General features: G+C 47.3%; 2 protein-coding genes across 2 annotated transcripts; both read left to right on the top strand.

Annotated features, from left to right (window-relative positions):
* Positions 1-225: 225 nt before the first annotated feature.
* On the top strand, positions 226-6,577 carry CCL5 (C-C motif chemokine ligand 5). Its single transcript, XM_044250492.1, has 3 exons — positions 226-556; positions 1,973-2,084; positions 6,091-6,577. The coding sequence occupies exons 1-3, from the start codon at positions 481-483 to the stop codon at positions 6,176-6,178; spliced, it is 276 nt and encodes a 91-aa protein (XP_044106427.1). The 5' UTR covers positions 226-480; the 3' UTR covers positions 6,179-6,577.
* A 1,196-nt stretch (positions 6,578-7,773) lies between these two features.
* HEATR9 (HEAT repeat containing 9) lies at positions 7,774-20,035 on the top strand. Its single transcript, XM_044250491.1, has 15 exons — positions 7,774-7,861; positions 8,718-8,767; positions 10,037-10,218; positions 10,457-10,583; positions 10,785-10,841; positions 11,030-11,086; positions 11,765-11,822; positions 12,191-12,321; positions 16,332-16,514; positions 16,922-17,014; positions 17,108-17,227; positions 18,339-18,412; positions 18,873-18,924; positions 19,341-19,427; positions 19,673-20,035. Exons 1-15 carry the CDS (start codon positions 7,774-7,776, stop codon positions 20,033-20,035), a joined length of 1,722 nt encoding a protein of 573 aa, XP_044106426.1.
* The last annotated feature ends 7,655 nt before the right edge of the window (positions 20,036-27,690 follow it).

The following is a 27,690-nucleotide window of genomic DNA, read 5'->3' as shown; positions in this document are numbered from 1 at the left end:
CTGTAACGCATGTGGTTGAAAGTGACCAAATAAACACTCAGTTTATTTCTAATCCATCCTAACTGCCCCCACCACCCCCGGGGAAGCAGCCTCTGGACCTCTGATAAGCACCCTTGCCCCAAAAGAGGAAGCTGAAGATGCCATCAGAGGAAGAGGTTTTCCACCACCCGTGCCTATATTAGCTCTTCTGGAGGGCAAAGAAGGAACAGATGAGCTCATTCTGGATCAGAGGTAGTGAGGAGGAGAGAGAGAAAGAGAGACTCAAATTTCCGGAACCTATTTCAGTTTTCTTTTCCGTTTTCTGCAATTTCACTTATGATACCAAGCAGTGAGTGACTGCTGTTTTGGAAACTCCCCTTGTGGGGGGCGCCCCTTCTACTGGCCTGACTCTATAAAAGGGCCAGCCTCAGCTTCAGAAGATCCCCACAGAGGTTCCTGAGACAGCCGGTGGCTCTCACGCAGCCTCCACCCGCAGGTACCATGAAGGTCTCCGCAGCTACCTTTGCAGTCCTCCTAGCCACCGCCGCCTTCTGCGCTCCTGCCTCTGCCTCCCCATGTAAGTCAGGTCCTGACCACTGCAGCCTGGAGCCAGACCCTCACACTGGCCCAGACTTTGCCCTCCTTTCAGCTGCGGCATTTATGCTGTCTGAACCCGATAATTTACCTTCCTATATATTGCTTTGCCTAGATGTCCAGCTGTCCCAAGAGATCTCAAAGCCACTTCATGGCAGGGACCTCTCTCTGCTCAATTTTTCTGTCCTCAGGATCTACACCCAAGCCTTTCAGGGGCTGAGTGTGGACCAATGCTGGGGATATTAGCGGGCAGAGGCAGCCTAGACGGACCTTGAAACACAGCTAACTCAGGCCTATCACCAGCAGTGTTTCTAAGAAACTTCTAAGGTTGGGACAGTCCTAGTCTACCCATTTCACAGATGGAAAAAGTGGGGCTTGGGAGAGGATTTTAACTTTTTATTTTTTTAAGATATATTTGATAGAGAGGGAGGGAGAGAGTGGTGGGGAGAGGCCAAGAGAGAGGAAAAGAGAAAGTCTCCAGCAGACTCTTACTGAGCAAAGAGTGTGACACAGGGCTCAATCCCACCACCTCAAGATCATGACCTGAGCTGAAATCAAGAGTGGGACACTTAAGCGACTGAGTCACCCAGGCATGGGAGAGGATTTTTTTTTTAAAGCCTTGTATGGATCAAGTATTATGCAGACTGCTCTGCATGTACCATGTCATCTAATACTTGTCACTACTCTTAGAGTGGCTGAGCTTGACTTTCAGATGAAGAAACAGGGGCCCAGAGGAGTCAAGTAACTTGCCTAAGGTCACACAGCTAAAGTGGGGAAACTGGTGTTCAAAGTTTTATCTGGCTTTTAAACACTCCTACTCTACTGGGAAGGGGCAGCAGACAGTTTCCAGTGTCATCCTGAATTAACTGACCAACAAAAAGTCCTCCTTCTCTGTTCAGAGCCCTTCTTACCATGCCTCAGCCAGGATGCTTTGCTCCCAGGATGCAATACACATCCTCAGGTCCCTCTTAGGGGTTGAGGCTGAGCCATGAAGTCTGAGTTTTGGAAGCCTCCTCCCAACCCACCATAGGTCTCAAAGAAACAAAGTTCTGAATCCATCGAGGATCCCAGGCGGGCAAGAATAAGGGCAAAGGGCCCAAGATGAGCTAGGAGGAAGCCCGGCATATCCATAGAACCAAAAGCAAAAGGGTTATGGTGTAGAAAGATACAAGTAAGTCTCAAGGATTAGATGATGGACTGCAGAGATCTTCTCAGCCCTCTTTCAGAATCCCCCACTCTGTTACCGTGTTTCCATGGCCAAGTGACTTTACCTCTCTGAGCTTCAGTTTCAGCCAAAGGAAGATAACAGTCGACTTATACAAGATAATGTACCCAGCACTATACCCCGTGCGTGAGTAATGGCAATGAATACAGGTGTCTCCTTGCTTTCTCCTCCCAGATGCCTCGGACACCACCCCCTGCTGCTTTGCCTACATCTCCCGCCGACTGCCCTTCACCCACATCCAGGAGTATTTCTACACCAGCAGCAAGTGCTCCATGCCAGCCGTCGTGTGAGTCCCAGACCTGTGGACCCTGGAGGGCGGGGGGGTGGGGGGGCGGTGAGTAAGGGACACCTTTTATCCCAGAGCCAGTCCCCCCAGGAGCCCTCTAAGAGGGTACCCTATCCACTCCTACCCATCTTCCAGCTGCTCAGGTAGCCATAGATCCCCCCTCTGTAACTTCAGATCCCCCCACCACCCACTATCACATAGAAAGTTAGACAAGCAGTTCCCGGGGCTGTTCTCCCCACTCTGACGGACTGAGTCAGGTCTCTGATCTTTATGAGTATGACTTTTACTGTAATATGACCTACCATTTCCCTGCATGGAGAAAAGATCAACACAATCATCTCTTTCCAATTAAGAACCCCACATTCCCTACTGAAGCCACCTATAACCTCAGAAGATCTAAGGAGGAGGAGAGCTCAGGGCCCTAGTTACAGCCAAGTGTATTTAAAAGAAAATTATCAATTGGTGAGGAAACAATGACTTAAGATTCTCTTTTAAATATGCAAACTAATGCATTTGAAAAAATTAACAGTCTACTACCTAGAAAGAGCCTACACTCTATCAAATGCCTTACTTATACCAAAATTTCAGCACAACAACCCTTACAGTTATGTGTAACTCTCTCCACATTTTAGATAATGAATCTGAGACCCAAAGAGTTTTGGTGAGTTGCACAGTAGGGACAGAGCCTTTTCTTGGAGCCTCCTCTTCCTACTACAGAAAGGTCAACAGCGATAATTGCTTAAGAAATTTAAGATAGAGACTTAAAAAGTGAAAATGGAGGTAATCATGAAGTTTCCTATCTAATGGTAAGGACTTTTATTTTATTTTATTTTATTTTCAGATTTGTGGAGAGGGAGAGAAAGAGAAAGAGAGAGAGCAGAAGCAGGGGGAATGGCAGGCAGAGGGAGAAGCAGGATCCCCACCGAACAGAGGGCCCAATGCAGGGCTCAATCCCAGAACCCTGGGATCATGACCTGAGCCAAAGGCAGACGTTTAACTGACTGAGCCACCCAGGCATTCCACAAAGTTTTTTTTTTTAATCCAAAAATTCCTGGGACACTTGCAAAGCTATAGGTATTCAGAATTGGCTTTCGTTCTGGTGAGTCCTTCAAAGGAGAGTGGTAATTTTAACTTTTATCTTAACTACTTATTACTTAACTACCCATTTTATCTCTGAAAATAAGTATTTTTCAAGGGAAAAAAAGTCTTATTTGAGTACCTGTTACGGGCAGGTAGAGATGAATAAACCACCATCCCTGCCCTATTGGACTCACAGTCTGATACAAGGAAAAGACAGATTCAAAACGACTAGAGCAACCCTTGCACAAAGAGACATTACAAAAGGAGAGAGGGAGCACATCCAGCCTCAGAGGTGAGGGAACCTTTGCTGCAACAGGTGTTCAAGAAAAGCCCAAGGGACTGGGGACATTAGGCTGAGCGAATGCTGCCAGGACTGTCCTTTGGTTGAGGCAGCGTTCCCATGTAGAAAAGCAAGGAGGGTCTCGAGTGTCCACACGAGGATGCAAAAGTGTTAGAGCGAGTGAGAGGAACTGGCACAGGGAAAGCCTAGAAAGTCAGGCTCAGTTAAGAGGCTGTTACGGTTACCCAAGTGAGTGGCATTGAGGCTCAAGAGGACCTGAAGGGGAAGGGAAGAAGTGACGGGGTAGGAAACCATCACAGGAGGAGTCAGCAAGCCCTGGCAGAGGAGGGGAAGTCAGGGAGGTCAGGAACAAGGACGAGAGGGGGTTAAGGGATACTTAGATTTCTACCCAGATGGCTGGAGAAGTACGGACTCCCCTCTTCCACAAGTCTCAAGGAAGAGCTGTTGAAAGAGGAAAGAGCGCACGCACCAGCACGAAAACCCTGCAGCAATGTCCAGCAGGGAGCGTGAGAAGAGGCTGGAGATAGGACGTTCTTTGATAGGAGGAAAGGGTCTCCTGAGATGAGAGCAGCAATCTTTAGCAGAGTCTTGGTGAGCGCTGGCTCCAGAGCTAGTCAGCCTAGGTTAGAATCCCAGCTGTGCCTGTTGGCAGCTGCAGGAGCTCGGAGCCAACAGGCAGCTAACCCCTCTGAGCCTCCATTTCTCCATCTGTGAAGTGGAGTCAAAGGGAGAACAAGGAAATGAAACATGAAGTTGGAATATATCCTAGCATACAGCCTGATAAGTGTTAACTTCTCCTCCTCCTTCTCCAAATGTACGGTTATACACACAGAAGTGACAGGTAAAACTTGAGCGAAAGCAGTTTATTCACTAACTCACTCGATAAACACCTATTAGGCGCCTGCCCTGTGCCAGACCAAGGGCCAGAGACTCGGGAGAAATACATAGAAAAGGGCAGCAATTCTGAGAATACCAGCGGTCAAGGGGCAGGCCAAGGAGGCTGCTCCCAAGAGAATAGGCAGGAAGAGAGGCAGGAGGGAAGTCAGGCATGTAGGGGGTCCCCAAAATGGGGGTAGGGAGAGAAGCTTAACCAGGAGGGGTTGTTCCTCAGTCTCACATTCTTCAGGAGGAAATGGAGGCCTGAGAAACCCTCAACCCAGATACTCATTTCCTGCCCTTTTGATTTCCTGGCCACAGGCTGAGGGGGCCGAGAAGAGAGGATAGCAAGTCTGTAGGATTTCCTGTCTGACTTGTGGCTTGAACAAGGGCAGGGGCTTGGTTTGAAGCTCCCTCACCACCCCAAATAAGCAAACAAACACTAGGAGGCATGAGAGCCCAGCATACTCCACCTGCTCCCTTTCTCTCCTTTGCACACTAGAACGGAAGGAAGAGAGATGGCCAAGAGGCTCAGAGTCTCAGAAAAGGGAAGGCGGCTTCCTGGAGCACAAACACTATATCCAGGATAGAACTTCAGAAGAAACCAAGAAAGCCTCATGGTCACCAGACGACCTAAGTCTTCACTTTGTCTGAAAACATCTGGGCTGTTAAGGTGCAGGAAAACATCCTAAAGAAGACAAAAGGAGAAAGGTCCAAGTAGACAGGCCTGGCCCCAAAGTAACATGTTAACGGACAGCATTGCTCTAGGCCTACAGTCTCACCTAGATAGAAACAGTCTCCCAGAAAACAGGTGGGGCAGGCAGCTGAACTGAGCCCCGAAGGCTTTTATACCTCCAACCTTGCCATCAACACCTGTGGAGATAAGGCCTCGACCTCCCAGAGGCCTCCACATGCCAGTCCAGTAATTGGCAGAGGTGCTTTGATCATGGCTATACCTCGGGGCCACTGACCTCTCTGAGAGCTCATGCCCAGTACCAGGACCTTTGGTGTTAGTTGCTCTGATCCCTCCTAAAGAAGAATCCCACAACATTCCAATACATGCGTGGTATTTTCCAGAACTCCACAATACTATCTCATTGTGAGTCTCACAAGAACAGTGCAAAGTAGGAATTATTTCTATCTATATTTCAGAGGCAAACAAATAGATTCGGAGGCCCTAAGTGATTTGCCAGGGTGAATCCACTCATGAATAATGAAATCAAGACTCAGGGTCATGTCCTTCTGTCATCCACACGCACACACTTAGATGTATTCATTTGTTGAGTGTATCCCGGGTGTCTACTGCGTTATCTAGAGCCCAATCGCATGTTTGGTCTTTTTAGCACTTCTTATCTCTCACCTATTCAACCATGACTCCGTTCCTAGAAGACACCTCTTTTTCTCACATCTTGAGCACCTGGCACAGGGTCTGCAATTGAGAAGCCCTGAGAAAAAGCTAGTAGTTGGCCAACTCAACCCTGGACTCCTCAGGCTCTGCATGCCCTTACCTCTTCAGACTGTACGGGTTTGTGTGGGAGTTAAAATACACACAGATCTGCTTTTAGCTTGGAGCCCTACAATCCAACAGGAGAGGAAATACCCTTTCCTTAAAAGCTACAAATCCAGCCATACAGAGCTCCGAGGGCGCCCCACCACAGTACCATCATCCCTTTGTGGCTCAATCCACCTCATTCCCAAAAATGGCTGTCCGAGTGCTGACCAGGTCTCATCTTTCCTCTTCTCCCACAGCTTTGTCACCCGGAAGCACCGCCAAGTGTGTGCCAACCCACAGAAGAAATGGGTGCGCGACCACATCAACTCTTTGGAGATGAGTTAGGATGAAGGACGTCTTGAACCTGAACTCATGCAAACTTCCCTAGTGCTTCTTGTTCTTGTCCTAACCAGCTTGGGAAACTCCCCCCAAACCCCTACTCCCACTTCCCCCAGGGAGGGCACAGATCCCATCACCCAGCAGCAGCTATAAAAGCCTCCTCCACCTAAAGCTCCCAAGGGCTCCTGAGGCTCTGCCTTGTGTACCCGAAGCCCCTCAACTATTTGGTCCTAGCTCTGCAATCAGAAAGGAAGTCAGCCTGCCTCGGGAGGTGAAGAAAGGGGGAAAACTGGGCTCCTTCAGTAAATCCTGTGGCCACAGCTTCTCTCTCAGCCCCTCGCTGGGAAGGGCTGCCTGGCACAATGTGAGAAATCAGCTTCCCAATAAAATTCTCCATGCAGTTACCAACTGGCTCCTGGTTTGATTGCCTCCTCAGGAACCCTCCTTCCTCACAAGCATTAAATAATTAGCTACATATCGAATTTAACTGTCCTGCCTTTTAAGCGTTCTTTAGCAGACTCTGAGTGTGTGTGTGTGTCTTCAAGTATTTTATTAGGAGCTCAGATCAAATCTTTATAGAATGTTCCCTAGTTTGGATTTGGCTGGTTGTTTTCTTCATAATTTGATTCAGGTTAAACATTTCTGGCGGGGACACCACAGGGTGACACTGTGTTTCTCAGGGCAGCATATCAGGGTGTGTGTTCATTTACTGGTGATGTTGAGTCTGATGGCCTGACGGCCCAGGTTTTCTTGTCACAGTGAGCTCGCTGCTTTGTGCCAGGCACTAGGCCAGGCATAGGAGGTTGGAGGGGAGAATGAGAGATGAGCCACAAACCACAATCTTTAACTTAAGGCAGATTAAACTTATGATTAATACTGAAAGGAAGCAACTGTTCAAAAGACTGTGGTCACATTGGGAGTGGGAGTTGGCGGGGGGGGGGGGGTGACACCACTGAAGGGGGTGAGACAGGGTGCCTGGGGGAGAAAAGAGACATCAGAGATGAGATAACTTTTAAATGAAGTTTGAAAGATTGGAGAAAGAGTTTAGCAGCTAGGAAAGGCCTGCAGGTAGAGGGCACAGCATATGCAAAAGTAGGAGAGACGGAAGGCGGCTCCTCACCACATAGAGAAGAGCTCAGTCTCTTGCTCCTAAAGAGGGAGGTGTGTGTATAAACGGGACTTCCCCACTCCTGCCATTTTCCTGATGACTAATCCTAAGAACCACTTGTGCCCTTCCCATGCGCTGATGTGCCTTGCCTCACCACAGTCCTTCTGGCTCCCAGACAGGCATGACTTTCCCACTTTTCAGATGAGAAAACTGAAGCTCTCAGAGGTCAAGTGACTAGCTCAAGGCCATAGGCTGGTGACTCCGGGGGCGGGACCCTGGGGGGGGGGCGGGGCTCAAGAATGGAACCGGAGTCTTCTATTTACCTAGGAGATCTGGTTGCTCAACACTTGGAAGCTTCTACCCACAGAAGCCCCAGCCCCTCCCCAGTCCCTCTTGTCCCACAGAGGACAGGTCTCCCCCAAGCTGTGTCCCCACACTCCCAACAGCCTTGTATTGCCTGGGTTCCCTGTGGTCCCACCAGGAGAAGAGGAGTATGGCCTACGAAAAACCAGCAGATATCTTTGATATCTCCAGGTCGATGTTCAAGTACCCATGGCTGGAATACCCAGAAAGGACCAAAGGTGAGGCTGGAATAGACAGGAACAGAGTCAGGGGTGCAGCCTGAAAAGAAAAGCTCCCTGTCTCCCTCTCCCAAGATAGGGGTCTGGTGAGTTCAGCAAATCCACAGGAAGGGTAAGGACAGGCCACTGGACACTTGGTGGCTCCCCACGGCCTTCAAGGTAAGCTCCAGGACCCCCAAAGATGGGACATCTGTCTTCCCAGCTTCCGCTCCCATATCTGCACCCTGCTCTCTACCCAACTCCCCACCTCCCAGTCTTTGAAAGAAGTTTTCCCCGTGCCTAAGGCTCTTCCCCCTTATCTATCAGGCTAACCTCCAGGTGGATTAAACTGAGCCTCTAGGGAACCTTCCCTGATCCTCCCCGGCAGGTTACGGGTCTCATCTGTACCTCATCTGTACCTCACCTGTGCCTCTAACCTCACACTTGTCTCCCTTTGTTAATCACCAGTAAACAATTCTGTCTCACCAGCTAGATCCATGGTTCTCAAAGTGACAGGACAGCAGTATCAGTCTCTTCCAAATCCCCAGCCCCTACCCTAGATCTACTGACTCTACTCAGAATGAGCGCCAGAAATTGGTTTTAAGAAGCTCTCCAGGTGATTCTACAGCACACTCAAGTCTGAGAACCACTGAACAATACCACTGGTTTTCACCGTCAGCTGCACATTAGAATCCTCTGGGGAGCTTTCTGAAAGGCCTAGGCCCTATATCCCCCAGAGCATCAGATTCAATTAGTCTGATGTAGGGCCAAGGCAGGTTAAAAGTTCCCCCAAATAATTCTAACATGCACCATTCACTAAATGCTGAATAAATGAATGCCTGAAAGGATGATTCTTAGCCCACCATTTGTACCACAGAACTCAGAAAAGTCATGGCTCCTGTTCACCTGCCCTTGTCCTGCTACCAGGTAAGACCTCTAACTTTTGCCCCCCGGGGGAGCTTTGTTGAAGTGGGAGGAGCAGCAAACCGCCCCTTTCCTTTAAGGCCAGGTCAGAGAACACTTACACTCATCGCTGGGGCTGCTGCTAATTCCTGTGTGACCCTGGACAAGTCACTTCCCTTCCCTGAGCCGCAGGAGCTTCCTCGGTCACAGGTTCCATTTGTGGAGTTGCTATGAGATACTATTTGTAAGGCTCAGGCTATGCAGGCAGTGCTTAAAAAGGAATCATTTTTATTCATGGATGCAGGGATCCTCATAGATATGCCAGACAGAATACTGGGTCCCCAACTAAATTTGAATTTCAGATAAATAATGTTTTGTATAAATATGTACCAAATATCGTATCCAATACGTAAAATCTAAATTTACTTGGACATCCTGTTTTGTTTTGTTTTTTTAATTTTCTTGGTTTTCACTAAATCTGACAACCCTTCTCATTCTGAGTCTGCACTCCACTTTCTGAAATCATGGCAATCACCTGACAGCCTTGACTATGATCTTCTCAATCACCACGTTGGAAACCACTGGCTGAAGTCCCTCTTGCTTGTTGCTCAGAGAACTGACTCTGACAAAGGCTAGAGGATAGGAGTGAATTCTAGCCACATCTGCAGAAAGAAAGTCCCCTGAGCCACCCACCGCCCTCCACTACAATCAGAGCTGCAGTTTCACGACCGTTTAAGAGAGAGGTTGTTTAAGGAAATTCTGCTTTTCCAAGTAAACTATTAAGCTCCACGAAGGCAGGGATGATGACTGCCTCCCCAGCACCTAGCACAGGGGTTGGCACTCAGTAGGACTCCCTAAGTACCTGCTGCATGCCTGAATGAAGGGGCAGTAGCCTGTCTTTTCCCCTCTTCACTCCACATCTCCCTCACCCTTTGCCTTTTCATCTCCTTGCCCAGATGGCCTTTTCAAAGTGCTTTGCGTTCCTCAAATAGCCAAGGGTGTACTCAGATTGGTTTACAGATCAACAAGGGCCCCACAACCTTTCTCATTTGTTCTATGCAACAAGCGGGTATAGAAAGCACAAGGATTATTAGCTCCATTCTGCAGATGAGAAGACTGAGATTTTGGTGGGTGAAGTCCCTTGCTCAAGTCACACAATGGGTAGGAGGTCTCCTACTCTAGCCTAGATGAGAGACTAAAGGGCATCCCTCTCACCTAGTCCCGTTTTATCCTGGTCCTTTTCCTGGCTGAGGAATATCCCCTGCCCCTGCTGTGCCATTCCCACCCCCTCAGATGCCAAAGGAAGAGTTTCCCCCCAGCCCAGAGTGCTGGAGGCAGCACCCGAGCAAGCCACATTCAGTGCCTTATTGCTACTTCAAGAAGCCTGAGATCTACACACACTGGCACACTCTGTATGATCAGCGACAGGAACGGGAAGCCCAGAAAATGTTGCGGAAAATGAGAGATCACCCTAGGTGTGCTTTGCCCCTCCCTGTTCCCCAGACCCTTCACACCTTCTAGGAAAGAGAGGAAGGAGAATGGAGGAGTGGGATAAGGGGCGGGACAAATCAGCTTACAGATCCCAGAGAGGAGCCTGGGGGAGGAGGAGCATCTGTCTTCCTCCGGGGCTGAGGACCAAGGGCAGAGGGAAGTCTGTGAAGTGAGAAGGAGGAAACAAGGGGTCCAAGGCTGCCTATGCAATTTCTCACACAGGCAACTCAAAGAGGGCACGCCCATCCAAAAATTCCATCTCCCTATGAGCAAGCTGACTGTAAAATCTCGGACAGGATCCAAGCCCTCAGACCCTACTGGGAACCCCCTGAAGTGGCAAAGATTAAAGGTCAGGGACCACGGTGGGAGGGAGAATGGGGAGACTCCCTTTCTGTGGGTGCCCTTACCTTGGGCTCACATTATCCTTCAGTCCCTGCCTACAAAATGGAGGGAGGAAAGGAAAAGGGATTGGATGAGCTCCTCTCCGTTTGAAGTTCTGCAACTACATTAATCCCTTTCTTCCTCTCTCCTGGCTCCCCTGGGTGGGCAGGAACTCACAAAAAGCCTGGAATCTCCCAGAGAGCAGGAGCAGTTCTATGCAGCACAGGTGAGAAGTGGCAAGGGTGGTGGAACATGGCCACAGGTAGGAGTTGGTTGAGCTGAGGAGTAGAGAGATGCTTAGGGGGGCGGGGGGAGACAGTATTCTAAGACAAAACTCCAGCTGTGTCCAGAGGATGTAACTGATGGGGGTGGTGTCTGAGCTCTCTTCCCTTTCTTCCACCCCTGTTCTTGCAGGCTCTGGGATGCCTGGGCGTGAGTGACAAGCTTGTCATGGAGGGACTATGGCAGGTGGTGAGTCTGGGGCTGCATGGAGCACATGAGAGGAGGAAACAGGGTCTGAGGTATGTTGAGCCTGGGCACAGGGGCACAGACAAGGCTCACCAGGGTGCAAGGATGCTGGGTCAGCTGCAGTGAGGAGAGAGCTGCCGGTGTACAGCATGCCCCATCTCATGCCCTTGGCTTCCTTGAAGGGCAGCTTGGTGGGGCTAGGGGAATCTGCAGGTCCCCTCTGTCTACTAGAAAAGACCCTCCATTAAAAAGCAGAAAAGAACTGGGACTGAGTTCATTCTCTACCTTAACTGAATCAATGCCCTGTGCTTATAGGCCAATTTATAATTGGGAACGTGCGTTTTTATCCATATTCTCATTTAAATATCACAGATTAGGAATAGGCAGAGGTTTCTGCATTTTCACTAATGATAAAATGGAAACTCTGAAAGTGAGCCAAGTGACTTGCCCAAGGTCACGTGGCTACTAGAGACGACATAGGGATCTGAACAAGTCTTACTCCCAAGTTGTTTTCCTTCCATTGCATCATCCTGCCTGTTGTCCTGTGTTTGAGCATAGACAGGTCACTCTCTAGATCTCGGTTTCCTCACTTGTAAATGAAAAGTTAAGCTGAGATGATTCTTAATGTTCTGACATTCCATCACCACACGGCCTATCTCCACTACCTGCCTCTTAAATCAGGCTCATACTGGTCCAGAGAAAGTGAAGTATGAGGCCTGTCGAAGCCTGGCCATGCTGGGTGAGTATGCCCCCTCTCTGGGAGGGGAGAGGGGGAAAGTGAAAAAGGAAGCAGTGTAGCCCCTTTCCCCTTTGGGTAAGGATACCCACTTCTACCTAGAATTTGGCAGGGTCTGGGAACTTGCCTCAGTACCGTGGGCAGAGAGAGGAAAGTGGGGTGAAAGGGAGAAGAGATTAGGAGGGAGGGGTTGGGCCCTGGAACTGCAGCCACGCTCAGTCAGCTTCACTAGTGTCCTGGGAGAACAGGCAACACCTCAGGATCCAGTACACAGAACTTCTGTCTTTAGGGCACAGTGGAGTGCAATGGATCCTGGCAGAGAGGAATATCCCTGAGGCTCTGCCCTGACCTGAGGACCCTCCCTTGTCCAGGTTGCCTGCAGAAGCACGTGATCCAGGTTCTCATCACACAGCTGAAGGGGCAAAATGAGGGGCGAATGATGGATTCTCTGACAGGGCTACGAGCGGCTCTGAACTCCTGGGCTGCTGTCCCCAAAGACAAGGTGATTGGGAGGAGAGTCAGTAACTAGGGCAGGTAGGACAAGGTAATTGATGGTGCTGGCTGCCTTAGGTCAGGGAGAAGGTAACCTAGCTCCTAGCCTTGATGGGAGAAGACACTATCCTTGTGGAGTTCCCCGTGGAACAGCTTCCCTGAATAGAAGCACTGGCATGGCCACAGAGGAGTCCCACAACCCCTGAGAAGCCGGCTTTCGGAGCCGCAGTTCATTCATTTCCAAAATGGAGATAGTCACACTCATCATGATGAGCAGTGAGTAACCTACAGAACTGCTAAATCACTAAATTGAAACTGAACACTGTATATTAACAGGATATTAACTATACTATACTAATACAACTATACTATACTAATACAACACTATGTTAACTATATTTCAACTCAAGAACTTTTAACAAATGAAATGGATAGTAATTATAGCGTTGTTGAGGAGATTAAATGAGATAATGTATGTAAAACACCTCATTCAATGCTTGTGCCTTTTAAATGGTAACCATTATCATCCCTAAAATAACCTAATGAAGAAAAAACCTCTCTCAAGAGGGGAAAGGGAGGGGTGCCTGGGTGGCTCAGTGGGTTAAAGCCTCTGCCTTCCACTCAGGTCATGATCCCAGGGTCCTGGGATCGAGCTCCGCATTGGACTCTCTGCTCAGCAGGGAGCCTGCTTCCCCCTCTCTCTCTGCCTGCCTCTCTGCCTACTTGTGATCTCTGTCTGTCAAATAAATAAATAAAATCTTAAAAAAAAAAAAAAAGAGGGGAAAGAGATCAAGAGAGTCTGCAACACTACTCAGATTTTTTCCCCTTTAGGGTCCCCTTACTTTGACCCCATCACTGCTCCATGTGAAATAGAAGTCTTCAGTCATCCATTTACTCAACAAATATGTATTAAACAACTGTCATATGCCAGGCACTGTCACAGGCCCTTAAGATACACCAGGGAACCCAACAGACTAAGATCCCCTGCTCTTGTGGAATTTACTTTCCTGTTGGGGAGACATATAATAACCAGAAAACTTAATTATATGGTATGTTAGAGGTGACAGGTACAGTGGAAAAATTGGGTATCAGGGTGAGGATGATCAGGAATGCCAAATGGGGATGGGACTAGGCTGCAGTTTTAAACACAGAAGGGAGGGAAGGCCTGAGCAAAGACATGAAAAAGGTGAAGGTGTTAGCCTTGCAGATATCTGAGAGAAGGCATTCCCGGCAGAAGGGCCAATCAATGTAAGGGCTCTAAGGCAGGGGCATGTAGGCCAGTGCAGCTGCAGTGGAGTGGAAATAGAGAAAGTAGCAGAAAATGAAGGAAGGTCAAAGTAGTTAACAGGAGACTCCATCTAGACTGACTGGATCTACTAGACTAGATCATTACTACATCATTGCTTTCTGGACGACTTCAAGTACCTGGACTTTTTACTCTGCATGAAGTAAGGAGCAAAGCAGTGACATAATCTAACTTATATTTCAAAAGGTTCCCTTTGCTGAGAAAAGATGGGAGGTGGGGGTAAGGGCATCAGGTAGAAGCAGAAAGACCAATTAGGGGCTACTGAAGCAATCCTGGGGAGATAAAATGGTGGCATGGACCACGGTGGGTGCAGTGGGATTAGTAAAACTCTTGACGGGTTGAAGCCACTACAAAAGACAGTGAGGAAAGAAGGATGAAGTCAACTAAGATGTTCTTGAAAGCAGAACAGGTTTGGAGGTAATAGCAGAAGTCCAGGCTTGGACAAGTTATATTTGAGACATCTACTGGACCTCCAAGGGAGATAGCAGGTAGAGTTGTATGTACAATTTCGAGTTTATAAGTCTGCACCAGAGAAAGGAATTTATGAGTTGTTGGCATATACACAGCATTTAAAATTATTCAATTAGATGAGATCACTAAGGACCAAGTATGAAGTCTTAGGGCATCAAATATTAAGAGCTCAAGGAGACGGTTGTTAGAAGCAGACTGGTATGTGTCGGGGGTACAATGAAGAGGGTGTGAGCAGAAAGAAGAGAAGGCAGACATATTCTTTCTTCAGTGCTGTGTCCCAGTGGCACAGCTGCATGAATCAAGATTGTATCCCTTTACTACAGTTGCCCTAAAGATACAGCTAGAATTGATACTGGTAGGCCCTTGTCTGAAACAGAGAGAAGGGATATACCCAGTTAAGAAATTGAAAAGAATCAAACTGAGACTTAAGAAATAATTTATACTGGGGCGCCTGGGTAGCTCAGTGGGTTAAAGCCTCTGCCTTCAGCTCGGGTGATGGTCTTGGGGTCCTGGGATCGAGCCCCGCATCAGGCTCTCTGCTCAGCAGGGAGCCTGCTTCCCCCTCTCTCTCTGCCTGTCTCTCTGCCTTCTTGTGATCTCTCTCTCTGTCAAATGGGTAAATAAAATCTTTTTTAAAAAAATAAAAAAATAATGACAGCTGGCCATTAGGTAGGAAGACAACCCAAGAGTATGGAATTCTGAAAATCAAGGGAAGAACATATGTCAAGGAAAGGAATCAAATCAACCACATCAAATAATATAAGGACTAAGAACTGATGCATAGATTAACAATGCAGGTATCCTTGATTATCTTAACAATTTTGGTGGGGTCATGGGGTTATAGGTCTGACAGAAGGAGTTTAAGAGTGAACGGGAGGAAAGAAATTAGAGATGGCAAGGATGGACAACTTTTCAAGTTTCGCTGGCAAGGGCTGTAGCTGGCACCAGGGGTGGATTTTAGGGGGGGAAAAAAAGAAAAATAATGGCATGTTTCTATGGTCCAGTAGTTAAAAAAATGATAACTTTGAAGAAAGAGTTGTGATTAGGTGAGAAGAGATAAGCTCTAACATACAAGTGGAAAGACTGACTTTAGACAGACGGTCAGAGTCTGTAGTCTTAAGTGGAGGGAAGAACTATATTGGTGCAGGTGTTGGACAGAAATGGTGGTCGGTGTCTCTGGAACTTCTCTTCCAGTTGCTTGTATTTGCTCAGTGAAGCAGGAAGCAAGATCATCAGCTGAGAGTTACGAATGGAGGAGGAATTAAGTGTTGGAGGTTCCAGAGGACAGGGTGTGAATCAGGAGGGTGGGAAAAAGAATTGCCCAGGGAAAAACAGTATGGTTACTAGTAGCACTAAGAGTCTACATGAGGTTTCTGTTCACACACTTAAAGCAAGATCAGTTATCAGGACTGTGTGCTTTTCTCCAGGAAGTGCAGGCACAGAGTAAGCAGAGTGTTGACTACAATGAAGCAAGAGGAGGTAAAGGAGTGAGGCAAGCAGGTGATCACGGAGATTAAGCTGGGTAGAGAAGGAAGAAAATGAGGAGCAATGAAAAGGTGCTCCGTGGACTGTTAATCCTTGCAGCGTCCAACAATTAATGGCGACGGCAGGTGAGTTGGAAAGATAGGAGGTGATGGTTAGAGAGAGGGGTCCGTGAAATGGAGATCATGGAGAAGTCGCAGTAACGGATAATGATAAAAACCTGTGAAAACTAATGGCTGACATAGAATGGAGGACAAGAACAAGACTATTGGAGAACAGGAGTAGGATTAACGACATGTATTTTTTTTAAGATTTTATTTATTTGACAGAGAGAGATCATAAGTAGGCAGACAGGCTGGCAGAGAGAGAGGAGGAAGCAGGCCCCCTGCTGAGCATAGAGCCTGATGGGGGGCTTGATCCCATGACCCTGGGATCATGACCTGAGCTGAAGGCAGAGGCTTTAACCCACTGAGCCACCCAGGTGCCCAATGACATGTATTTTTTTTAAATGTCAGGAATTAAGGCAGCAGAAGTGTTGAGGAGAGCGACACTCATCCATCCAAAAGATTAAGTCCTGGAGAAACGAGGGGATACGCCCTAATAGCAAGTGGAGGGCAGCACAAATAATGGGAAGTGGGTGAAATAATCTGAGGCCCTGAGGAGAAGGGACTGTGCTCTGAAAGTAATAGTGACTGGCCCTCTTAACAGAGGCCGGCTGAAAACAGAGTCCCCCTGCCCATTTCACTCCTTGTCTCCCTCAGAGAACTCAAGTCGGGGATGAAGAGAAGTTGGTACCTGTGTTGCAGATGCTGATAAATAAGTCATCGAACAAAGCAGCTGTGGAGGCAGCCCTGTGCTTGGGTTTCCTGAGGCCCTGCAGCAACACAGCCCAGGAGTTCTTGCTGCACTGCCTGAGCCAAGGGTCTAAAACGCAGCAGATGAAGGTGTGAGGGGCGGGAGGTTGGGCTCTCTGGGGAGCGCCGGGGAACCGAGGCTGGTGCTGACTTTGGTACAGCCTGGACCACGTCCTACTCAACCAGAGAAATGAAGCTTCAGTGGGGGGCATTTGTGGGGCCCTCTGTGTGTCTCTGAATATGTATACGCACGAGTATGGAGTCACACAGACGTAGGTGTACATGTGTCTGTATATATTTGATTTGTATGAGTATTCATTTATAAATGTGCACGTATGTGCATACATGAACTTATTTTCTCACTCAAAAGGCAAAGAGGAAGGAGAATGGACCCCAACTGTTCCCCATGAGTTTTAGGCTCAGCCCTCAAGCTTCCCTGGCTGTCCAGATACCTCTTGGCCCTGTACATCCCAACCTACATTGCCTGCCCCCCACAGGCACTCAGGATGCTGGTCAAGATGATGCACGTACACACGGCCACAGTCACCAAGGCCATCCTAGACCAGCTGTGCTGTTCTCGTGTCCTCGAGGTAAGCTCTCAGACTGCCGAGGACCCTTTCTTCTCCAGCACTAGCACGGGGTGAGGGATGAGGAAGAGCGTCTATCCTTCCACCTACCCTCAGCACCGCTTTGAAGCCACCCAGATGCTCAAGACCGTTGGGCTGGAAAAGATCCAGGCGCAAGGGCTGGAGGGATTCACATTTAACCTGCTCTGGAGGAAGACGTATAATGAACCTTTCCTTGTAAGTGAGACCAAATTTCCCAACCCAGACAGCCCAAACCCACCTCTTTTCCCTTCTCTGAAGACCTCTCTGCTGGCTTGACTCCCACCACACTGCCGCACAAAGTATCATATTCATTCTAAGGCACTAATGCACTCCCTGTTCCCATTCCCCTAATGGGGCCCATGTTTTCAAGCCACCTTGCCTTTGCTCAGGCAGTTCTCTCAGTGAAAAGTGCCAAGTCATCCCTCCCTCCCTCTGAGGTGAAAAACTGCCTCGTGCTACTTATTCACTCCTCCCTACTCCTCCTGCCTGTCACAGTAACATGGCTCCCGCAAGGCTCCCGCAAGCGTCCCGCAAGGCCAGTCCAAGGCCTCCTATGGGAACCTTTCCCAACCACCTCCAACAGAATGAACCCTGCCTTCCTCTGTGCTCCTTTGCTTTCATCTTTATTGTAGCTTGTTACAGAACCAGTCACAGAACTTCTAAAGACATTTTTCTGAAATGTACATCAGATTGTGTCTCACCTCTGCATGATACTTTTCAGTAGTTCCCCAATGCCCTCAGGAAGGCTTACGTTGCCCTTCAAGGCCTGCTTCCCTCTCTAGCTTCATCTCTCCCCACTCCTGCTCAGGGCCACGCACCAGTTAAGCTTAAAATGATCCTGTCCTCATTTTTACTTGTTATCCCAGTGTAATACCTCAGAGTGCCCCACTTTGAGGAGTCTCAGTGTGGTCACCTAGCCAAACAAATATTTTCTGTTCCCTAACCTCTGTGTGTGCTCTCTTGCCTCTAAGCTTTTGTACATGCCCTCCACTCTGCCCCCAAATCACTCTGCTCCCAGCCCTCTAGTGGTTAACTGCCTTTCACCAGGATTCAGCCGAGGCATCACTTCTTCCAGCAAATCTTGCTGGTACCCAGACTGATCCTCTTATGTTCACTCTATAGTTAGTTCAGTTGTAACACGACAATTGTGTGACTGCCTACTCACTGGTCTGCTTCCCTTACTGGATGAGTTCAAGGCAAGAACCACATGTAGCACAAGGTCAACGTTCCGGATAAAGTTTGTGAGCACCTGAAGGTACACTCCCGCATTCCTTTTCTCTGTTGTCCCACCTTAATCCTCCTTCAGGCTATGAGGCAGGCTGTGGCTGAAATCGTGGAAGAGCTCAAGATGAAGCCTACAATGATGAATTTGGTGGAGGCGTGAGTGGCTTGGGCTGGGAGCTGCCGGAGCCAAATCCTAGGCTCTGGAAAAGGGTCAGAGAGAGCTGAAAATCTGATCCTAATTCTTATTTCTCACTTGCCCATGCCCCTGGCCAACTCACTGGTTCACCCCTGGGATTTTCTTTGTCTGTAAAAAGGGGCTGATAATACCTAGCACTCAGGGTTCCTATAAAATACGAGGATGTGAAAGGGATCTGTAAAAGGTAGAGTTTTGGACAGATATGAGTTCTAATTGTCATTCAGGGCCTCCTGGCAAATTGCAGTTCCTGCCTTTCCCTTCCTAGCTCCTTTCCTGACCCAAGTAACAGGAAGGAGCAATTGATGAAATTAGCACCCCTCATTGGCCTTAGGCCTGACTCATTCTGGGCTTCCAGAAGGAACAACCAGCCCTCCTCCCCTAGCGTCTAATTGGAGAACACGCTTATTCCCTTCTACACAGGCAACTGATGAACTCAAATGCCACTGCACGCCAGGAGGCAGTCATCTCTTTGGTAAGGCCAGCTCTGCTTCTCTGACCACATGTGTTGATGGCAGGGGGAGCAGGCACGTGAGCACAATTACTCGGGGGCAGAAGGGGCTATAAAGTTTGGGGAGGTTTGCTTATTTTAGAAATCCAGCCCTACCAGGAATTCAGGGGTAACCTCTTTTTCAGGACAAGAGGTAGGTGGAATAAATGACAGGAGATGGGTATGAGAGGCATTGCTTAGTCTCAATTCTTCCTGGTGAACAGTATGTGCTGGAACCCAATGCGATGGCCGCAAAAGGGGAAGAATGGGGTACCTCGGCTGGGGAGCTATAGTGCCCCTTCTCTCCAGGCCACAGGGTCATCAGAGGGGACTAGAATGGAAAAGAGCACCGATGGGGCATGTTCCTAGGCTGCCTAGTTACTCTCATTCGCCTCTGCCAGGGCGTCCTGGGGATCCGCAGCCCACAAGTGTACCACTTGCTCCTGGACATGCTAGACACAGAAAAGAGCCAGGCAGTGAAGAAAAGTGTAAGGCATTCCCGCCTACCTCTTCTGCTTCTCTACCCCTCCTCTAGAGGCCTCTCCCGCCCATCCTCACCACTTGTTCTTTGTCAGGAGGGAGGAAAGGGGAATGAGCCTCACACTATCCCTTGACTTCATTCCTTGGAGACAGAGTGGCCTGTGGCCAGAGCACTCCCCCTCCCTGAGGTGCCCCCTCCACTCCCAAACTTGGCCTGAAGTGAGCCAGCCACAGGACCTTTGTTTCAATGCAGCTTCAAGAAACATTAACTCTCTTGGCCTCAGTTGATCCCTGGATCCAAAACAAGCTGAAGAACAAGGTTCTCTGTGAATATGAGGCACTTAAGACTAATGAAGAGGAAGGGCCTACGAGGTTTCAGAAAGAGCCTGAGAACCCAGAAGAGTTAACTATCCAAGACTTCCGACTTGCACAGCTGAACCCCTTGTTTATTGCGAAGTCCAGAGCCACACCAGACCAACAGAAAAAGTTGAGAGCCCAGAAAGGCTCTGCCTTCCCACCCTGTATCTCCAAACCAAAACACAGGGCACCAGCCACAGGGCCCTGGATACCAAAGATCAGGAAGCAGCTCCGGATCCTTGCTAAAACCTCCCAATAGGTCAGTTCTTCAGACCAAGTCCCCACTCTCTCCCTGAGGATGCTTCTCAGGCTCCCTTGAGAAAACAATCTATACCTATCTTGCATGAATAAATGAGTGTCACTCTACCTATGACTTCTGGTCCTTGTCAGGGGCTGCACAGAAACTCAGGTCTCCTCTCTCCTGGTTGAGTATTAATTTACTCAGCCACATGTCCTTTTCACAAAGGGAAAGAGACAGAGCTGCTCCAGTAGCCAACCTGCCTCCCTAAATCAAGCCCTTGTTTATGCCCAGAATTTAATAAGCCTTTGCCCAGAGTGGGCTATAGAAGGAAAAGTAGGAGAAAATCCTGGAAAGCTTGGGTCTTGGACCATTTCCTCCTACTAACTTGCCGTCCCTCTCCACTTCCCAGTGGTCAGGAGGTAACGAGGCTATACTCAAGACCAACCATCTTGGTCTCGTCACCACCTGCTTTCTGCCTCCCTCAGGACCATGCTGAGACAGGCCCTATTTACTCTCTAAAACTGGATGTTTCTCCCATGTTTGTTCTAGAGGCCTGTTTCCCTTTGCCAGTGGGACCTGGTACACCAATCCCAACAATCTACATCCTTCACCAAACAGAAAAAACCCAGACTTAGTGGAGTCAGGAAAATCTGATATCTAAATCCCAGGACCCTGAGACCATGACCATCACTTTTTTGAACTTTGACTTTGGACAAGTTAATCTGTTTCCTCACCTATAAGATGAGAATAATGCATACTACTTCAGAGAGCTCCTCTGAGGAGTAAACAATAACAAATCCTAAGAGTGCCTAGCATCACATAGTAAGTACTCAAATGTGAGCTGCTTTTCTCCTTTCTTCAATGTTGTCATGTGACCCTGTGACCACCAGAGGTTAAAAACGTCCTGCCAGCCCTATTAGTTCCCCCAATCTGATTGAAGTGACCTACAGTGAGGTCAACTTCTTCTGATTAAGCAGAGAAAGGTCAAAGTAAAATGGATGCACCTTTCCATTTCCCCACGCTCCAGGTTCTAGAGTGGTCCAGTTATCTGAATTCAACATAGTGTGTGTCAGTCTGATGTTATCTCCCTACCTATCCCACCACTTTCAGATGCATGTTTTGCCTCAGAGAGCTGTAAGTAAAAACCGGAAGAGTAGTTTCACTATCCTGGATTATATGCAACACTAGTTGCCTCCCCTCATGTGGCACAAAGACCAAAAATGGCAAAAATGATCCTCCTCTCTTGCCCACTCTGTACCTTTGGGCCAATGAGCAATCTAACCGCAATTTCCCTGGGCCTTAACAGCCTGTGGGTACAAACAAGGGCTTACTAACTACCTAATTCAGGCTCTCAACTCCAGCAAAATCCTGCCCACAGATCTCCAACCTCTGCTCCTCTTCCTCCATATTTCTAGCTCTCTAGAGAATTGTCCTTTTTTAAAAGATTTTATTTATTTGATGGAGAGAGAGATCACAAGTAGGCAGAGAGGCAGGCAGGGGGGTTAGGGAAGCAGGCTCCCCACTGAGCAGAGAGCCCGATGCGGGGCTCGATCCCAGGACCCTGAGACCATGACCTGAGCCGAAGGCAGAGGCTTATTAACCCACTGAGCCACCCAGGCGCCCCTAGAGGATGGTCTTACTACTTGACCAGGGAGCAGTCTCTGCTCAACACCTCAATCCTAATCTCACCAATCCTCATCAGAAGATTTAAGACAGCACTGACATAAAGCTCTGCAGAGAGCACCCACCATCCCGTACACCAGCAATGAACTAGAGCACTCCCAGTACCAAAGCCACCGAGATGCAACCCCCTGACAAACATGTTTCATTAATCCAAGCTGTGGCCAGTTTCTCTCTGAAGCCTGAAATGCCCACTTCTTTTAGCCAACAGGGTGTGTTGGTTTTGCTCTTTGGACACCATCCAAAATACTTAAGTTCCCCACCACCTTCTTGCTAATGAAACCTCTGAATGCACCCTCTGATGGCAGCAGAAACGATGACAACACAAGCCATATACACCCTCCTCCTCTTCCAACATTCTCATCCACGTCCATGCTATAACTGAAATCTGGCTCTCTCCCTTGAACTAGCCTCTTCCCAAAGTCTTAGGTGTTGTTCATCATCCTCCATTCCTTTCAATGTCACCATTTTCCTGCACCTTCACATAAAAATCACTGCTTCTGAGGGTCTTGGCTCTCCAGTTATCCCACCCTCTGGTCCACTTCTCTATTTTCTTTCATTCATCACCTGAACCTTAGTCTTGCTTTCACCCTCATGGTAACAACCATCTACCACCCCATCTCAGTTCTTGATCTCAACTACAAAGGTTTCTCCTTTCCATTCACTTCAGCCACCCACTTCCATGGCCACATCTAGCTCCTAACATCCCTGAGAATTACTTCATCCTGAACATCTACTTTAGGACCCAAAGCTATCTATCCAGCTCTTTTTATCCCCAGTGCCAGTTCTTTGAATCTCATCAGTAACACTAGGCTCTTGACATCGCTACATTCTTCAACTTCCTCACTTTTTTTTCCTACTCAGCCTGGACTTCATCCATCAACCACTATCTTCACTCTTCTCATTCTCTACTAGGTATGAGACTAATTTGAAATTTTTACTAGTATCTAACTAGCAAAATCCCTAACCCTGAATCAAACTGCCTCTGTTCCTAAAAACAGGTTGCTGATTAAAGATGGAGAAAAATCACATATCCATACAGACTGTACCCACAAAACACTTGCCCCCATGTTATTTGAGCTTTTATTGTTGTCTGGCAATTTTATGGGTTCCTAATCATACTTTCCTATTTCCTACAATCGTTGTTTCAAGCCTTTCCTGCTATCCTCACACTACAGTCTCTTCAAACTCTATCATATCCTGCAACTCTCAGCAGACCATCATACTTTACTATACTCAGGAGGGAAAAAGACATCGGATGGAATTAACTCAACTTCCTACCACCTCTGTTATATAGATATCTGTTATAAGCATCCTTAGACATAGTAAAGAGCACAGGCTCTAAGTCCAGATCCTTGGATTAGGATCCTGACTCTGCCACACACTAGAGATGTGATCCTGGACAAGTTGCTTAGCCTCTCGGTGCCTCTGTTCTTCACTGGACCCTCTGAAAAGCCCCTTCCAAGTGGCAGTCAAAATCATTTAAACCATTCACCTCTTCTCCAAAGTGTTTCCTATACCTCCTTGGTTCACAGCACTGTTGTGAGAATTAGCTAACACACAGATTGCTTCTAACAGTGCCTGGCACATGGTAACCTCCCAATAGGTATTAATCGTCTGCTACCATTATTATCACCATCTGCAACTATCCTTACCCCCTTTGTCATAACACAAGACATTCTCTTCTTCTAAGGCATATCCTTCGCTAATGTTCTGGCCACCATTCATTCAAGGGATGTGAATATTAATTATCCCCATCTCCTTGCAAGGAGTGTATAAACATGCTTAATACCCACCTTAAAAATAATCTCTCACAAACCCACATCCCTACTTAGATGCCTCCTCTTAATTCATCCCACTTCTAACCATCCTTCATAATAAAGATTCTTAGTTGACCATATTACTGGTCTCCATTTCTCTTTTTATTATTCACCATCCCACTTTAGTTTGTGTTCACAATTCAACTCTCCATCAAAAAGGGTTTTGCAGGGCACCTGAGTGGCTCAGTGGGTTAAGCCTCTGCCTTCGGCTCAGGTCATGTTCTCAGGGTCCTAGGATGGAGCCCTGCATCAGGCTCTCTGCTCAGCAGGGAGCCTGCTTCCTCCTCTCTCTGTTTCTGCCTGCTTGTGATCTCCCTGTCAAATGAATAAATACTCTTAAAAAAAAAAGGCTTTTGCTAAGGCAGTGGTTCTAGAAAAGGGCAATTTTACCCCCAAAAGGACACATAGCAATGCTGGGAGACATTTGTAATTGTTACAACTGGAGGCTGCTACTGGCGTCTTATGGTAGAGGCCAGGGATACCGCTAAACATCCTACAATGTACAGGGCAGCCCCCCACAGTAAGAATTATCCAGTTGAAATGTCAGTAGTGCCAAGGTTGAGAATCCCCGTGGTGAGATAATTTACAATCTCCATATCACTAAATATGAATGCTTTCTAACCTTTGTATGACTTGGCCTGACTTGAGCACTCAAAACCACTAGCTTCTCCCTCCTTAAAATCCACTCTTCCCTTGGGTTCTACCAACACCTCACTGGACATTCCCAGTCTCTACTCTCGTGATCCTCTTCTATTACCTCAAATATTAGCATTTCTCAGGGTCAGGTCTAAGCTCTTCTCCCTACGTACTGTCTACCAAACCATTAAAATCAACTGAGGATTTTTTTTTTTTTTTTAAATTCCCAGACCTAACAGATTTCACTGTCTTGGAGTACAACCCAGCATCCTTGTTTTCAAAAACTTTCTCACTAATTTCAGTATACAGCTTGGATGGTAAAGCAGTACTCTACAGACAATCTTACTCTAATTGTATCTCCTCAGTACTTTACCGTTTATATATTAGTGGCTCTCATTAATCTCAAATCTGTATCTCTAACAGATTCATTTAGTCATAATTCGAGTACCTATTCTGAGCCGAACACTGTTCTAGGCAGTAGGGTAGAACAGTGAAAAACAGGTAAGGTTCCCTACTTTCCTAGAGATTATATTCTAATGGAGAAGAGAGAAACTGGCAACCACAAAAAGGTCGCCTCAAATAGCGATAGATACTGTGATGACATTGTAAGAGGAGACAGGAGAGTCACCAGAGAGAGGCAGTGTTTTAAATAGGAAGGCCAGAGACGGGAGGTGGAATCTGACCCAACATTACTGTGAAAAGTAGTCAGCCATGTGAATATTTGAGGAAGGAGAATCCTAGACAAAGCCTAAGCAAAGATACTGAAGCAGAAGCGTATTTGGTACCATCAAGAATTATGACCAATGTGGTTAAAGCAAGGTAAGTATGGATAAATGTTACATAATAAGGTGGAAGAGGGAGACAGAGGTCAGATCATAAGGGCTTTGCAACCCAGGGTAAGGAATTTATAGCCTACATGTAGTAAAAGTCAATAGGGTGCCCAGCTGGCTCAGTTGGTAGAGCTGTGACTCTCAATCTCAGAGTCATGATTTAAGTCCCACATTGAGCATGGAGGATACTTTAAAAAAAAAAAAAAAAAGTCAATGAAAGGCACAACACAGTCATTCATATCTTTAGAGTATCATTTGGCTGCTATGGTAAAAACAGACTTTAGAGGAACAAGATTGTGTTGTGGGGACCTATTAATGGGCTTTGCAACTATACAGAAGAGAGATATTTACAGTTCGTACCAGGATTGTAACCAAAAATATAAAGATGGTTTTGGGATATACTTTGGAGATAAAATTAAAAAGAGCTGCAGGTAGGACTAATGAAAGAGAAATGAAGTGTAAACTCTAAAGGTTTCAGTCTGGTCTGGGAGGACAGTGAAGACATTTACTGAGATGAGGAAGCCTAGGAAAAGAGAAACGGATCTGGAGAGGGAGATCAAAAGTTTTGTTTAGTCCCAGTAGAGTGACCAAAAGAATAAAAAAAAAGTGTTCTGTTCAATACATACTAATGAAAAGGTAAACTAGAGGAGCACCTGGCTCAGCTGGTTAAGTGTCTGGTTAAGTCCCTGGAGTCCTGGGATGAAGACATATGTCCAGCTCCGTGCTCAGGGGGAGTCTGCTTCTCCCTCTGACCCTACCCCCTACTTAAGCACACACATGCTCTCTCTCATACTCTCTCAAATAAATAACATCTTTTTAAGATTTTATTTATTTATTGGACAGAGAGAAAGAGATCACAAGTAGGCAGAGAGGCAGGCAGAGAGAGGAGGAAGCAGGCTCCCTGCTGAGCAGAGAGCCCCATGCGGGGCTCGGTATCAGGACCCTGAGATCATGACCTGAGCCGAAGGCAGGGGCTTTAACCCACTGAGCCACCCAGGTACTCCCTCAAATAAATAAAATCTTTAAAGGTCAAGACTACAGACTTAAATTTGGCAGTCATCACTGTATCAGATGGTATTTAAAGCCACAGTCTGAATGAGTTCCTCCAGGATAAAAACGGGTATAAACAGAAAGACAAAGGTGATCAGAACAAGCCCTAAGAAACTTCCAACATGTGAAGGTCAAGTAGGGAAACCATCAAAGGAGAAATAGTAAAGGAAAAAAAATCAGGGTGCATCATGTTGAATGCCATTTTCTAAGCTGCAGATTTGCACACCTACTGAATCACTCCTACTGAAATCACTCCCCTCATTCGTTCCCAAACCTGTTCCTTCTCCCAGTGTCTATTTTTTTTTTTTTTAAAGATTTTATTTATTTGACAGAGAGAGAGAGAGAGATCACAAGTAGGCAGGGAGGCAGGCAGAGAGAGGAGGAAGCAGGGTCTCCGCGGAGCAGAGAGCCCGATATGGGGCTAGATCCCAGGATCCTGGGATCATGACCCAAGCCGAAGGCAGAGGCTTTAACCCACAGAGCCACCCAGACGCCCCCCAGTGTCTATTTAAGTGAGCAGGACATCTACCAATTACCAGGCCAGAAACCTGACTTCTCTCCCCACAATTTCTTACATCCAGCCAAATCCTGTCAAATGTCCCTCCCTCATTTCTCAAATAAAATTAGTTCTCTCCTCCTTGTCCAGTCTTTGAGCTCAGACCAGGATCTCGCTCACCTGGCTTACCATTCTGTCTCCAGTCCAGCGTCTCCATAGGCAGCCACAGGAATCCTTCAGTTGATGCCACTCAGGTCAGGCCACGCCCCTGGTTAAAATCTTTTAGTTATTCTCTATTTTGAGGCAGGGGAAAAATGAAATGGAAGGACCTTCTCACCAAGCTTACTTACCTCTCCAGTCTTACCTTTTGCAGGCCCCTCCCTGAACTCCTCCCTCTAATCACAAACACTATATACAATTCCCAAACACTCTTCCTCACTCTCTTACCTCCTGACTTACATGCTCATATCGTTTTCTGCTGGGAACACCATTTCCTCACGTAGCCTTCATACTTGGCCAATTACCACTCTTACCTCAAGACTTAGCAAGCCTTCGTGACCCCAACTGACTGGATTGTGTTCTACCAATCAGCCTTCAAAGCACCTTGTACTTATTCTTACTGGAGTATTGTCAGTCCTTATACTGTCTATTTGCTTGATGGGCAACATATCCAGCATCTTGTGCAATGCCTCACCCTTGGTAAGGATGGAGAGAGTTCTTTAACATACCGTGCACACTGGTGTCTGGACCCTGGCTTGTCAAATCCTTACTCTTCCTAACTTGCCCTTAGACTTCACATTCCTAGCAGCTAGAACACTGCCTAAATAAATGGTTCACAACTGTAAACTGCAATTAAACCGACTGTGTCAAAACCAACCGGTGAGTGATATAGATTCCTAGGCCTAGCTGCCCACACTTAACAAGTTCTGATGAATTAGACCTAGGGTGAGGTCTAGGAATCTCTAATTTTGAAAACCTCCTCAAGGTAATTCTGACATGCACTCATTCTTGCAAACTACTATTCTAAACAGAGTAGGAGCTCAGTATTGTTGAAAGTAACATTTTCAGTTCATGAAACAATGCATTTCTTAATTCTTTAGGGTTAGAGTCTGTTGTAACTGAATCCTGAGTGTGACAGAACAATGCACTAATGTACAAAAG

This window comes from Neovison vison, chromosome 5 (genome assembly GCF_020171115.1).
Source record: "Neovison vison isolate M4711 chromosome 5, ASM_NN_V1, whole genome shotgun sequence".
Classification (NCBI taxonomy): domain Eukaryota; kingdom Metazoa; phylum Chordata; class Mammalia; order Carnivora; family Mustelidae; genus Neogale; species Neogale vison.
Note: the sequence above shows the minus strand (reverse complement) of the source record. Positions and strands in the feature narration are given on the sequence as shown.

What these genes read in the sequence shown, in the direction of transcription:
- CCL5 (XM_044250492.1), top strand. Translation starts at nt 481, where the DNA reads ATGAAGGTCTCCGCAGCTACCTTTGCAGTCCTCCTAGCCACCGCCGCC. An exon ending in TCCTGCCTCTGCCTCCCCAT is followed by an intron (nt 557 to 1,972) that starts GTAAGTCAGGTC and finishes TTCTCCTCCCAG; the next exon opens with ATGCCTCGGACACCACCCCC. An exon ending in TGCTCCATGCCAGCCGTCGT is followed by an intron (nt 2,085 to 6,090) that starts GTGAGTCCCAGA and finishes CTTCTCCCACAG; the next exon opens with CTTTGTCACCCGGAAGCACC.
- HEATR9 (XM_044250491.1), top strand. Translation starts at nt 7,774, where the DNA reads ATGGCCTACGAAAAACCAGCAGATATCTTTGATATCTCCAGGTCGATG. An exon ending in CTGCTGTCCCCAAAGACAAG is followed by an intron (nt 12,322 to 16,331) that starts GTGATTGGGAGG and finishes TGTCTCCCTCAG; the next exon opens with AGAACTCAAGTCGGGGATGA. An exon ending in GCCAGGCAGTGAAGAAAAGT is followed by an intron (nt 19,428 to 19,672) that starts GTAAGGCATTCC and finishes GTTTCAATGCAG; the next exon opens with CTTCAAGAAACATTAACTCT.